This window comes from Athene noctua, chromosome 21, assembly GCF_965140245.1.
Source record: "Athene noctua chromosome 21, bAthNoc1.hap1.1, whole genome shotgun sequence".
NCBI classification, from domain to species: domain Eukaryota; kingdom Metazoa; phylum Chordata; class Aves; order Strigiformes; family Strigidae; genus Athene; species Athene noctua.
Genome location: NC_134057.1, coordinates 8,940,307 through 8,953,556, shown reverse-complemented (window position 1 = coordinate 8,953,556; position 13,250 = coordinate 8,940,307). Strand labels below are relative to the sequence as shown.

General features: G+C 40.0%; 1 protein-coding gene across 7 annotated transcripts in view; it reads right to left on the bottom strand.

The window, feature by feature from the left end:
* Positions 1 to 56: 56 nt before the first annotated feature.
* FAM13C (family with sequence similarity 13 member C) overlaps positions 57 to 13,250 on the bottom strand; it is a 55,189-nt gene continuing 41,995 nt past the window's right edge. For 4 of the 7 annotated variants that reach the window (XM_074924476.1, XM_074924480.1, XM_074924481.1 and 1 more), the window contains 4 exons: positions 5,717 to 5,812; positions 4,297 to 4,496; positions 2,690 to 2,791; positions 57 to 1,910 (listed from right to left, as the gene is read on the bottom strand). In XM_074924476.1, coding sequence (XP_074780577.1) covers positions 1,787 to 1,910; positions 2,690 to 2,791; positions 4,297 to 4,496; positions 5,717 to 5,812 — 522 coding nt within the window. In that variant the 3' untranslated portion in view covers positions 57 to 1,786. Of the gene's footprint in view, positions 1,911 to 2,689; positions 2,792 to 4,296; positions 4,497 to 5,716; positions 5,813 to 8,303; positions 8,576 to 13,250 lie in introns of those variants that run through there. The other 3 variants (XM_074924477.1, XM_074924483.1, XM_074924482.1) reach the window with 2 other exon arrangements.

Sequence of the window (13,250 nt, the reverse complement as noted above, 5' to 3'; positions counted from 1 at the left end):
CTTATCAAAGATGTAGTTTGTAAACTTCAAATAGCTCTGTATCTGTTCCTGTTGCTCTAGATGACTTTAATTAAAACAGATTTACGAAGGAGACCATTTCTGATTCGTAAAAGTTAAGTTATAAATTATTATTAAGTCAGTACACTGAAACAACAAACCTCTGAGAAATAAAAAAATTCCTTTTTAAGTGTTCATACTTTTTCCTCCAAACTACTTGAAAATGTGTACGTCTTCAAAATCATGCCAAGCCATTACATACAATATAAATACAAACATGGCAGGTACATAATAGGCTTTAGAAAATGAAAATCTTCTTACCAAGATAGAAAACAGGTTCCTTATACTACATGGTCAATACAAAATGACAGTTAAAGTAAAACACTAAACGTGATTCAACTTATTCAAGTCCCTTTGTTTTTTTAATTCTTCCTTCCTTTATGCCTAGGTATTTCCCAGAGTCCCTGCATTTAATTTCTAATACAAAACCCACCGATAATCCTTCTGTTAACAGTCCACTTTTCACAGAAATGGCCTATCATAAATAGTGAAAAAAATCTCCTTAATATTACAAAGTGTGGTGCTCTGAAAGTTAAGAAAGATGCGTAATTCCAATGGAAAAATAACTTTTTTTATAATCTTATTTTTAGTAAACAATTAGTCTTGCGTTCCTCATCAGATAACTGTGACACTCAATTATATACCATGTACTTTATCTATCCAAAATAGCATAATGCAATAATCGAGTCTTGGTTTAATATATATATATGTGGAAATTTATAACACAAGAAATACTTTGACATTTTACAAAGTGCATGCGTCTAAACGAGCTTTGGTTGTTAGAAAAGCAACTGTTATAGCATCAGGCAAAATAAAGTGCAAAGTTTAATACAGAAATTAAAATTAGCATGTAGTTGGACTATTTACTGAATTTTTAAGTACCGTGAGCCAGGTCCTGTGAACCATAGAGAAAAGGACAGCAGCCAGTGTATTTATTTTATCTTTTCTTTTCCCAGCAAACTGTATCTATTTCACTTTGCCAAACATTTTCTCTTACTCCCCAAAAAAACCAAGTAGTTCCATTTGGCAGTCATGTTCTGTCCTTTTTTTTTTTTTTTGCATAGGCAGCATCACTTTGCTCTACTCCCAGAATTTTAGACCAAATCCTGGCACTGGTTCTTTGCATGCACCTTTCTTTGAAGCTACTGGAATTGAATGGCAACTCTGTCTTGAAAGATAAGAGTATGTCCATGAGTTTTTCCTCCCTTTGTTTTAAGATCACGGGCTTTTTTTAATCTGGTAAATCAGCACATTGAGAACTGACATTAATAGTTAATCGTAGTGCATGTTAATTCTGGAAAGAAATGTGTGGTGCGTTACATCATGTACGAAGATGTACTGGAAACCTGGAGAGCATTTCCTCGCACTTTTTAAAACTAAGAGTAGGTCAGACTGAGCATCTACAATACTTCAGTGTCTTTTTAATTCCTAACATTCTCACAGTGCACTTACTTACTTCAAGGCTTTTTCAAAAGGAAAAAAATATATACTATAGTTCACTCACCCATGCTTAATATGCTTGCATATTGCTGTCCTCGCTCATCCCAGCTAGTATAATTGGTAAAGTGCATCAGAAATCTCAGTGTGTCAAATAATTGTGCGGCAAACCAAGATCTGTAAAACTACTTCCTCTTTTTCATTACTTGTTTGTTTGCTTGCTTGGTTTTTTTGGGTTTTTTTTTGTTTTTTTTTTTTCCCTAGCGCACAATATCATGGCATTCCATTCACTTCAGATTGTTTTGGAAATGTCATGCTTACTGATGAGAACCTCCAAGAGCCTGATTTTGGCTTTAGTGTGCTTGTATTCAGAGTATTCCTCGGCCATTGGCACCCGATCTTCTTTTTGAGGACTCCTATGAAAAGCAAATACAAGCGTCATCACTTTTATAAGTAAGAGGAGAAGCAGTCTTTAAAAATAATTCTGCAACAACCAGTGAGGATTGGTTTGGATTAATTATTTTTTTTTTCCTAACTGTATGTGACTTAAAGATAATTTGACAGGCCCAAAAAGCTCTAATAGACAGAAATGAGATAAGAGTATTTAAATGACTGAATTTTTATATACCAAGCAATTTTCTTTCTTGTCAGCTATGCAGGAATAACCACTTCATTCTCAAATATGCAGAGAAGTTATTACATAGTGCTTTCAAAACTGTTACCAGCTTACTGCATGCCCACATCCCCCATGGTTTTCAGCAAACAAGTCTGCGAAATGAAGGGAGGAGGATAAACAAAGCGTGAAAAAGTTGGCAGTATTTATCTATGGGTGAAAGAAGTGGTTTTAAATCTGTCCTTTAAAAATGGCCCAACTGTAATCCCTGCAGATCAACATCCTCGGCAAGACTCTCTAGGATCCTCCCTTCAAGCTCAGGAACGTCCCTGTGCTGAGGTGGGGTTTATCCCATTGCAGTCATGTCCTGGAAGAGCCCCAGCTCCAGCCCCATCCCCGAGGAACTAAGCAGGGAGAGGGACATCTCCACGGGCACCACACACCTCCATGGTAGCTACCAGTCCCCAGCTGCAGCTTCTCTGGCCTGCTCTCCTAGGAGTGCCCTCCCTAGCAGAAGCAAGCACGCCTGAGCAGGCGCCCAAAGGGGACGAGGAGAGGGTTTATGCTGAGCCGGTTATTTACCTTCCCGTCTGTTTATAGAATTGTTCCTCAAACTCCCTAAGCGCTTTGCGAAGCCTTTTCTTATCTGCTCTCGTTTCTCTGAGATGTTCAAGCAGAACGGGCCTGTAACACACAGACAAGAACATGAAACCTCCATGTGCTTGGCAGCATTGTAAAACCTGTGGCTTTGGGTAACAAGGTGCCGCGGGCCCTGAGCCGTTCCACCACAGCCCGCCAACGATGGGTGTAACTGCCTGCACCATCACACGCAGCGAACAGTTGTGCTCCTTCCCTTTTACTAGTATTCTCACCCTTCTAATAAAGTGAAGGCAGAGGCTCTGTGGGCCACATGGGAGGAAAAGCTTTCAGGATTGAGTCTTTTTAATGGTCTTAATTCTGTGTGGAATTAATGGAGTTGGCAGGGCTCCGCACGGCCCAGGAAATGCTTTGCATCTCCTTGGCTGAATAAATATAGTCAACATCCAAGCCCTGCTCCTAAAGGCAGCTGTTACCAAACATTACTGTGATGCAGTGGAAATGCTAGTGGTACCCAGACTCAGCATTTTTGGAGGCCATGTTTTAGCTGGTATTTGGTGAATAATACCAAAATTTGTAAGCAGAGAAAGAATTCCATTATGACATATGCAGCCAGTATTTTTTTTTTCCATAATAACAAAAAAATGCACAGAAATATCTTCACAGCATTTGTGACCAAGTTATTGCATACATTATTGAGTTACATAGAAAGCCAAGACTTTTTTTTTGGGTCTCAGTTTTGGTAGATCTAGTCCATTCCAGTTATGCATCTTTGATGCTCCCAGTCGGTCAAACCACAGGAAGGAGCTACCATCCCATAATCGATGAGGACACGCCGTTCCTGGCAGGCATTCTCTTCACAAGGTCTCGGGGCTGAGTGATGACAGCCCATGTGCATCTTGAGATTGTTGTCTCATGCAGCCTGAAATTCTTAACTACAAATGAGGACAGTGGCTTTAGTTTGGTTTTGTAAGAGAGTGTAGGAGGGGGGTGGCAAGTTCTCTGGGCGTCCAGGCACTAATGAGTATTCCTATGCAAGAAGTTGAGGGTAGGGCCATTCAGTGGCCTCCCATGCGTTGTGTGCTCCTTCCCTCAGTCACCTGGTGCTGTTCGTGTGTCTCGTCTCTGGCAGTTTTACATCACTCACAGTCACTCCCAGCACACACCCCCGGAGGAGCAGACTACCCTGCTTGGCCGAGCTGTGCTTTGTTTTATAGCTGCTTTGTAAGAACGTGTAGTTAGGTATCTAAAAACTTTGCAGAAATTACAGGTAGGTCCATGTACCTTTGCTATGCCGCTATGTCATATCCACCACTCTGTATATGTAGTTATTTCTCCCGTCTGCTTACATTCCCTCACCTTTCTCTTCATGGCCTTGGCACAAAGTTGTTTGAATCAATAGCTCAAACCACAGGTATGCTGCCCAAGCAACAATTAGCCTCTGCCTCTTTTCTCCCAAAAGAAAACATTGAATCACTCCTTTGGTATAGAAGATTCCCATGCAGTAAGTATGGGTCATGTTTCTTTTACGAAGTCTACATGAAATATTTTAAAATATTTAAAAAAAAAAAAAAAAAAAAGACAGAACTTACATTGTTGCCTCATGTAAATTGGACATTGACAAGGCTGTTTGCCTGAGCACTTTCTTTTCATCCAGAGGTGAAACATGTACAGGCTCGCTCTCTGCCTGAGAGTAACACAGGTGCTCATCGACAGGGAGGCAAGAAATCGGGCCGGATGATAACTCATGGCTGCTTTGAGAATGGTCTTCATCTGAGTCTTCCTCCTCCTGCTTGTGAAATGTAAAGCATTATTAAATTTAGTTGTTTACATTACAATACTAACAATTAATGGGATGACAAATGTAAAGAATTAGGATCTAACTTCCTGGAGCTTTTCACTGAAACAGATTACACATGTTGAAAGCTTTACCCAGGTCTACGTGAGATTGTTCATGAGAGCTCTCGTGGGGCTCACTGAGTTCCTCTGTATTGTCCACCGTGACTGAACAGGACAGAAGCTGGCCCTGCTTCCGACTATCTCCAGCCAGCAATTTCCTTCTGTTGACTCTAAAGCCTTTATAAGTAGCAAAGTTGTAAAGAACGTTCTGCATCTGTGTAAGCAGCGCAGTCTTCCTGGAACCATCTATTTGTATTATGTCCAGAAATTCTGACTGTACAAGAATTGGAGATAGCAGTTCCACAGTTTTATAGCTACAAATGTTAACTACCAACATAGAGTGATGTCGCTCTGTTCCTCATGTTCCTTCACCCTCAGGAAAAGCTGAACTTTTGAAACTAAGGTTTAACCATAAAACCCCTAAGAAGTAACAAGGGAATTTCAATTAAATTTTTCAATAAAATATCCATGTCCATGTGTACAAAGATTTACGCTAGGATTTTTCAAAGAAATCTAAAGCTCCACTGTCATCTAACAAGGCAATATGATACAGTTTTTAAAATCAACCTAGCCCCAATTACTATTAGATTAGTATTTTTGATAGAGACAGGTTAATTAACTTCCAAATAGCCAGATTCCACTGCCGCTACTCACAGTGAGGCCAGTAATTGATATACAGTAAGTGAGACTATTACATCAATATATTATTAAAGTACTAGAAACAATATTTTTGTGCTACATGACTGATAAAAGCACTGCCAGTAAAATACAGAAGACAGATACAGTGACCACACAGTGCTTCATGGAGAGAGAGAAGTTTCCTTCTGTGTTTAGGTGTGTTGCCCATCCTAGAGAACTAATGCCAGCCTTTGATCTCTTGCCCAGTCATTTGAGGTGGTTGCCTGAGAAACTGCTGCCATACATTGCAACCTCTGGACACAAGCTTTTACAGAGCATTTGCTCCATTTGAAATATCAGCATCCTGTATTAGCCACTGAGCCGATTCTTCAAACAGCAGTGGTTCTGTTGCTGTCAAACTGACGTACCGGTCCAAATCAAACACGACATTTAGTACGTTTTCTTGACAATGGATACGAATTCTTTCCAACTTACAATTGTTGTGATCAGAGATGGAGTTGCAAGAAGTTTCTTGAGAATTCTGTATCTGTCGTAAAGAGGTTTCATGAGACTCTTTTCTTGCTTAGTTACCTAAAGAGAAATCATAACAAAATATACTCCTCCAAAATTAAAAATTAAAAGCAGTAAAGTTCTCAGTTGCTCCTATAAAGCTGAGAAAGCTATTAGAAGAATATGACCTGATGTGTATTTTGCTTCCATGGATATTCCATGGGAACTGTAGTTGAATCCATACAGTAAGGAAATGTCAATCTAGTTTCTAATGGAAAATAACCAGTGAGGATTCCTCACCTCCTTGGGCCACATCTGAAGATGCCAGTAGAGTTGTAAGAGTTAAGGGAAGGTACGCTGCTGCTGTGCATCCCCTTGGTACCTCACTGAACTGTAATAATGCCAACAGGCACCTACAATAAGGGAGGTCTGCCTGGGACAATATCCTCACGTCCCGAGGGATGGAGAGCGCTGGGAATGAAGCCTGGGAGCCTCGGTGAGTGAGCTGGCTCTGTGCAGACCTCCCGCCTGCCTCCTCCACTGGAACTGCCTTCCACAACTGGGAGCAACCGGCTGGTCGACTGGTTCGCTCTTGCTCCTTTATGAGCACTAGGAGCATTGATTTGGAGGAGAATATTATATCAGGTATGAAGAGCCTGATCCAGCCACAGATATTTGTAAATACAAAAATAAATCTTATGGGAACTAGCTGTGCAGTAGACTGACTTACTGTGTTCAGGGAAAAAAGAGCAGATCTCATAAGAAAAAAACAAAACCAAAAAAAAAAAACCAAACCCACAAGCCAGAAAACATGTTCCTCAGTGATTAAATGTGAAATTTGAAAACCCGTCCACCATCAGCCTCTGCTCCTCCACTCCCGTGCTGCTGTAGTCATAATACTCTGAATATGCACCAATTTGATATTTTTTTCTGATGGGTTCTCTCTTTGTACTCCCAAAGGAGATTTCTACAATAACTGTGACACTGTCTAGGACTGAATTTTGCTATTTGCTTAAAAAAACAAAAAACAAAAAACACCAAAAAACCCCACAACACAACAAACCGCCAACGTTTTTTTCACAATAAACTAAATTTCTGATTATTTTCTTGGGATACCATTACACTGCATTCAAATTAACCTTTTGATAATGCTACGGTGGACATTTGTTAAATGACAGGACATGTCATGGGTTGCTCAGTTCAAACATCAAAAATCGGGAATCTTGAGGCTTCAGCAACCAACACTCAAGTCCTCTGAAAATCCATTTTCTGCGCTGGAACACCTCTTTGACAGCAGAGAGGCACCTGGTTTGTTAGCTAATGTCTCCAGTGTGCCTCTGCCTCACGGTCACTGGTTTGCCTTCTCCAAGCCATCACCCCCTGGCTTTTACAAACTGCCTGAGCTTCCCTGGAGGATCTCTCGTCCCTGGGCCCCTCCAGCCCTGAACTGGGCACAGGGCCTGTGCTTGGTGCCCAGGGTGCATGCAGCCTCTGCACCCCTTTCCCTCAGGAAAATACATTGATATAGATCCAAAGATTTTACAAAAATTTGCTTCTCTAAGAGACATGATTATTTAAGTATGCAAAGACTGTGTGGAACGTCTCCAGACTGCTTGTTTATTTTCAACAACAAGAGATCATGTAAAAAAATCTCACCTAGCTTCCATTTCCAGGCTTTAAATTCTTGACTGTCCCTGAGCTTTCTGTGACCTTAAGTCAGAGCTGTTTGTCAGATCTAGGATTCCCTGGTGGCAGCTTACTATCACAGATCACTCTTTCCTCATGCAGTTAGCATCTTCTTGCTCAGCTGGTTATAGAGCTGTTTCACCCTTGAGAAGAAACCCCGTGCTACAAAGCTTACCCTATTATTCTCTTTTCTATCTTCGAATCCTCGAGTCTCTTTTACCTCTGTATAGCACTAATAACTCAATTTCTTTTTTGTTCTTTTCCTTAGGAAATCTAATTTCTTCATACCCTTCCTATATATTCTCTCCATCCCTCAGCTCTTATTGCAAGCCTAAAGAAGATGAACAAAAATGATTTTATCCAAGATGCAGAGAGATCAGATTGAGATCACAATGATTTTAACAGCTGACATATTTTTGGACACATGCTGGTACCACTTCCCTTTTCCTCCACAATTACTAGTCAGAAAGAGACAATCACAAGGATACAGACATGGACATCAAACAGGAATTCCTCAGCTGTCTATGGACAAATTCTCAAATCATCCTCTCAGTGGTGGCATTTTTTTTTGTTTTGTACCTACATTCAGCAACGCAGTCCCTTGAAAGGATTTTAATTAATAGTTTTAAGTGCTGCTGTGAGATAAAAGAAAACACAGGTGACAGGTCATGTCATCTTTGTAGTCCATGTCTCAGCTGATGCCCTATAAACCTGTCTCAGCTGCGGAACATTCTAACCTTTCCTAAGTCATAGCAGAGCTGCAGTGTGCATGAGCCACGTCTGCTGTGGAAATACAATCCTCCACCTTTATCATCAAAACCTGCAGCTTCCAATCATGAAGAGAAATAACGGGGCCATTAGAAACTTGTGTGGTTTTTTTTTTTTTTTAAACAGAAACCAAATTCATCAGTATCAGGCACTAAGATTTATACCTGAAGATTAGTTTGAAATAACTGAAATGATATTAATCATGTAAGATTCATCTAAATGTATTTAATATATGAGTCCAAAAATATTTGTTAGAGAAGTAAGATGATAATTTTTAATTTACCTATCTTTCCATGGTATACTTACAGGTTGTCCATGAATAGTCTCAAAATATAGTAGACATTTCTGAAGATTGATTTTTTCCAAAGCCATTTGCTTTTTTGTCATATCCTATTTAAAAAAGTTATTTATAAGATTATGAGTCAAGATTTCATGACAAGGGTACAGGTACATATCTGTTTAATAATCTGTTCTCAGATAAACATTAATAATGAATTCTCATTATGTCCACACTGAGGTCAGTGGGGACTTGGCATTAATTTAGCAAGAGCAGAGTCCAAATCTACATGACTGAAGTTTTAAATGAATCAAAGTACATGTTACCCTCTCAAGGGCTAATGCAGAGCTGATGAGAGCTATGGAGACACCTCTACTGATTAGAGTAGGCTCTAGGTTAGGCCCTTACGAGTGAAAAATACCCTCTATTTACTTTGTCTGGCCAAAGTGGAGTCTTTGGGGCCTGACCTTGTGCTCTTTCTTCTGGAGAAAGATGCATGAATAAAAATGTACTGAAAGGCTGGAATCTTATTTTTCCTAACTGTCATTATATAAAGATCTAATACTTGATTGCTTTGGTTTCTTTCAAAATTACTATTCTACAAAAGCAATTTAACGAGCTGAAAGTAGGAAGCGGTATCAGGCTATTGACAGAACACCGCATCCTTATCTGGAAAGTTTCCAAGGGAACAAGCTATTGGTCTTGGTCAATAAGGCAAGAATCTTCATGTGTTGCTTGATCAGAGCCTGCACCTGAAAAGATTTTCTGGGAATACCAGTTGACAGAAAGTCTAAACGAGCAGGAGGTTTTGCTTGAATATCTCTGGCAAACTGCACGCACATATATCTCATCGGTTGGGTTTTGACAAGGCGGGCTCACAAACGACAACTGCAGGATGAGTTGAAGGTCTTGGCCTTGAGGTCCCACAGATATCAGTGCGGTACTTTCTCAGAACATTTTGCAACGTTTAGTTAACATTTATGAATAACCGTTGTAACAAATATTTTTCTCATCCATACTAGGATGAGATTAAGGGAGATCTGTATGTTATTAATTTCTATTTGCCAGATCAGTTCATAAATTACATCCGGCATTCTCCGTTATACACTATGATTTAGTTGTGACAAATGAAAACAACAGCCATTCTAGACAAAATACTCAGAAACTTGCAAAAATGCAGAGATGACGTTCTTCAACTTTTTAATTATTCATCAAGAAAATGAAATAGATTTTCCTTGGCTGGTAAGGGACGAAGAACAGAAAGCTTCAGCTCTGCAAACACAGCCCATATGGAGTGGAATGATAGCTTCACAATGAAATCCCTAAATAGCCAACCATGGTGATACTATGGTGAACACCCCATAAATGCTGAGCATACTAGAAAAAGGTGTGCTCTCTAAAATGAAATGGAGAAATAATCTGATCAGCGAGCAGGGAATTACAGCTGGACAGAATGCATCTGTAGAACCGCTGTGGGGAAGCTGCAGGAAGTGGAGGCCCTTCGGTGACGATGGGGACAGGGGTGGCCTTTCTTCCTCAGTCGCACTCCTTCCTCTTCTGGGCTGAACACCTGACACGAGCAGTTTATTTCTGTTCAAAAATCACCATGTGACTCACTGCTACCAGAAATAAGAATGTTTCAGCGATGTGATTTGTCAGTCTTGGTGATGTACCAGGATATGGATAGGTGCCTGCTGCAGAGAGCGCACGATTTAACGGGTATGTCTCTCTTCCTCTCCCCCTCTTCCCAAGAAGCTCTGCTCCTGACACTTCATCTGATGGGAAAAGCCAGGAGCATGTGAAGCTGCTGCCAGTTTCCCCAGTCTCTGCCAGATCACGGCAGATCTGTATGAACCAGGGCCAAGCTGGTGGGGGTGAGCTGAGGGGAGCTCATCCCACACAACGAAGTAACGTGAGGAACGATGGAGTTGGGGGTAGGGGGCCGGGGTGCCTTTCTGCAGAAAGTCAATGACTAGGGGTTTTTTATTCACACCTTGGAGAAGTTTTTTTTTTTTTAATAATTAACCTCTACTTTTTAAAAATATATAAAACCCTGAAGAAGTATTGGTCTTCTAATATCAGAGAGCCTTGCAATTCAGCAGGAGCAAAACCTTTTTTTTTGCTGTCCCAAATGCAAAAACAGTGCAGAACCACTAATCACACCTTAAAGGTCTGCCTGAGTTAATCACTCCAAAATTATCTGTCGTTCACATTAAGTTCTAGCAGTGTTATAAAGAAGCTAATTTGTTTACTTATTGCTAGTTCTACAATTAATACAAGGTTAATTCTTTCAAAAACTATTAAGCCTGGAGCAGCTGAATGGTTTAGGAGGAAACAGAGAGCGATCATTAATATTGATTTGACACATGAGAAACAATCTCAAGAGGGTTTAACGTTTGGGCCTATTTCATTAGCTCATTTTATTAGCAGTCTCAAGGCAGGTTTGTATTCAGCTAAGTTTGAAGTGGGTGATAATTTCAAAATCAGAGAAGACACGTGGAATCACAAACTACAGAATTGTCTGAGACATCTTAGGACTGTAGGCTGCACACAGGAGCATGAAATTCAATGTTAATTAAATAAAAACTCTGCTTCATTGCCAAGGAGAAGCTGAACTGCAGCAGGTCAATAAGGAGAGGACAGATACACAAAGGGACCCAGTCTGAGAAAAGCCCTGGGGGACAGACTGCAAATGTTCAAACACTTGCATAAGCGTAAGACAAAAGTTGGGTTTGACAGAAAGAAAGAAAAAGTTGGTAAAGAAAGAAAGAAAGAAAGAAAGAAAGAAAGAAAGAAAGAAAGAAAGAAAGAAAGAAAGAAAGAAAGAAAGAAAAAGGAGCCTACACGTAAAGATAAGATAGTAGTTTTGTTTTCATAACTTGGGACAAAGGCACAGAAAATATTGTAATACAGATCTCTTCCTCACTAGCCAGTTCCCTGAATGCTTATCTCTTTTAAGCTCGCTGTTGTTTTTCCAGGCCAAAAATACAAATTCTGAGGACAGACAGTACGATAGGGAGGACTGAGCCTGGCGGAGGCCTCTCACCCTCAGAGGCAGCACTTCGTGTCCATGCGGGCACCGACGCCGGGTTCCCAGCCTGAGTCTGCCACGGGGGCATGTGTGGTGGCTTAATACAAAGCAGCATTTAACCCAAAAATAGTAAGAAAAAAAAAAAAATAAAGAAAGGCAGCAAGTGACATGACACAAGCATAGAACAATGCCAGCTTACTTCAGCTGGAGGTCAGGCCGGGTCTGACTGCAGCCGGCTGGGAAAGGCTGAACCGCAGCTGAAGGTCCCAGGGCTGCTGCTCCTCCTCGGCGTGGCTGAGCAGCAACTACATCCCCAGATTAAACGTTCAGATTGCCTTAAAAGTCAGGAGTTGGGCTTTGGAGTTGCGTTTTGGGGATTTGGGAGGTTTTTTGAGTAATACGATTCAAATTATGTCTACTTGCCTTTTGGCTCCTGAACTCCTACTTTCATGACCTTAATCTTTTTTTTTTTTTTTTTTTTTTCCTGAAGCCTTTTATTAAAAATTAGATGAACTGTTGAATAAATCACCAGCTCCCAGAACAAGGAGCTAGTGACACAGAGAGTAAAAGTGGCCATTCCTTTTTAGGCTACTGATTTATTCACAAGCCAATCCCAATTTTCTCTACATCTTCTCATTCAATAACTTTACTTACAGGGTTGTTTTTTTTTGCAGGAGGGGTGTTTTGTTCTGAAAAGCACATCCTGCTCTTTCATATTCAGATCTTGGGGTTTGTCCTCTTTAGATATACTGGGTGGTTCAGGATTTTACTCTACACCTCTGTTAAGGACACACATTCTCTCATTTGGATTTCAACAGGGCCTCAGAGGCTTTCTAGAGTTGAACTTCAGGGGAGAACTCAGCGGGCTTTTATGGAAACACTATCATTGCCCAAAGTAACTAAATCTTGAAAAAAGAAACATTTAGCTGCTGTTAGTTTGCTATTAATCTAGGTCAGATTCTGGTACAGGATCTAAATGTTATATACAAAATAAAATATCGCACATAAAAAAAAATATCTACAGTAACACCGAAGTTGCATGTAGCTGAAATGAAGCCTTTGATCTTCGCTGTAAGCAGCAGACGTCCTTGATTCATTTCACATCATCAGTGCTATAAACCTCATTCTCCCCCAAATGTCCAGGATGACTCATAATCAAAACCCAATCATTTTCAATATTTTACTTAAGAGCCTATAATTTTGAACTAGATCAATTTAACTTCATATTATTCCTTTTCAAGCCTCTCTCCCAGAGCAGTTTCATGTAACTGTTATCAAACAGCTTTGCTAACAGATAGCTCTCGCAACAGAAGTTCTCACTACAAGAATACTAGAAGAAAATAAATAAGATTTAAAAAAAAAAAAAACAAAAACCAACCTTTGAAAAGTGCAAACATTTAACTTGCATTACAGAGTTCTCTCTGAGAATATTTCAAGCCAGCACTGCCATTGCAAAAATTCAGGAGGGTCTCTCCTGGAAAATCATGAGAAGTCCAATTAATCAAAAATGAGTGGGGCAGAGACACATACCCAACTTACTCTCAGAAGAGAGTTTTTCTGGACAGGATTTCCTCACTGACACCTGTCTTGGTGTCATCTGATCTCACTCCTTATGTAATAAAAAACATTTAACAACTGAAAATATTATACAGTCTGCACTGTTGGGATTTTAGGATTATATACAGAACAGCATGGTTTTGTTTTCTTACAAAGAAGTTCTGTTTATGAAACACTTTTTCCATTTCTTGTTTTGAAAA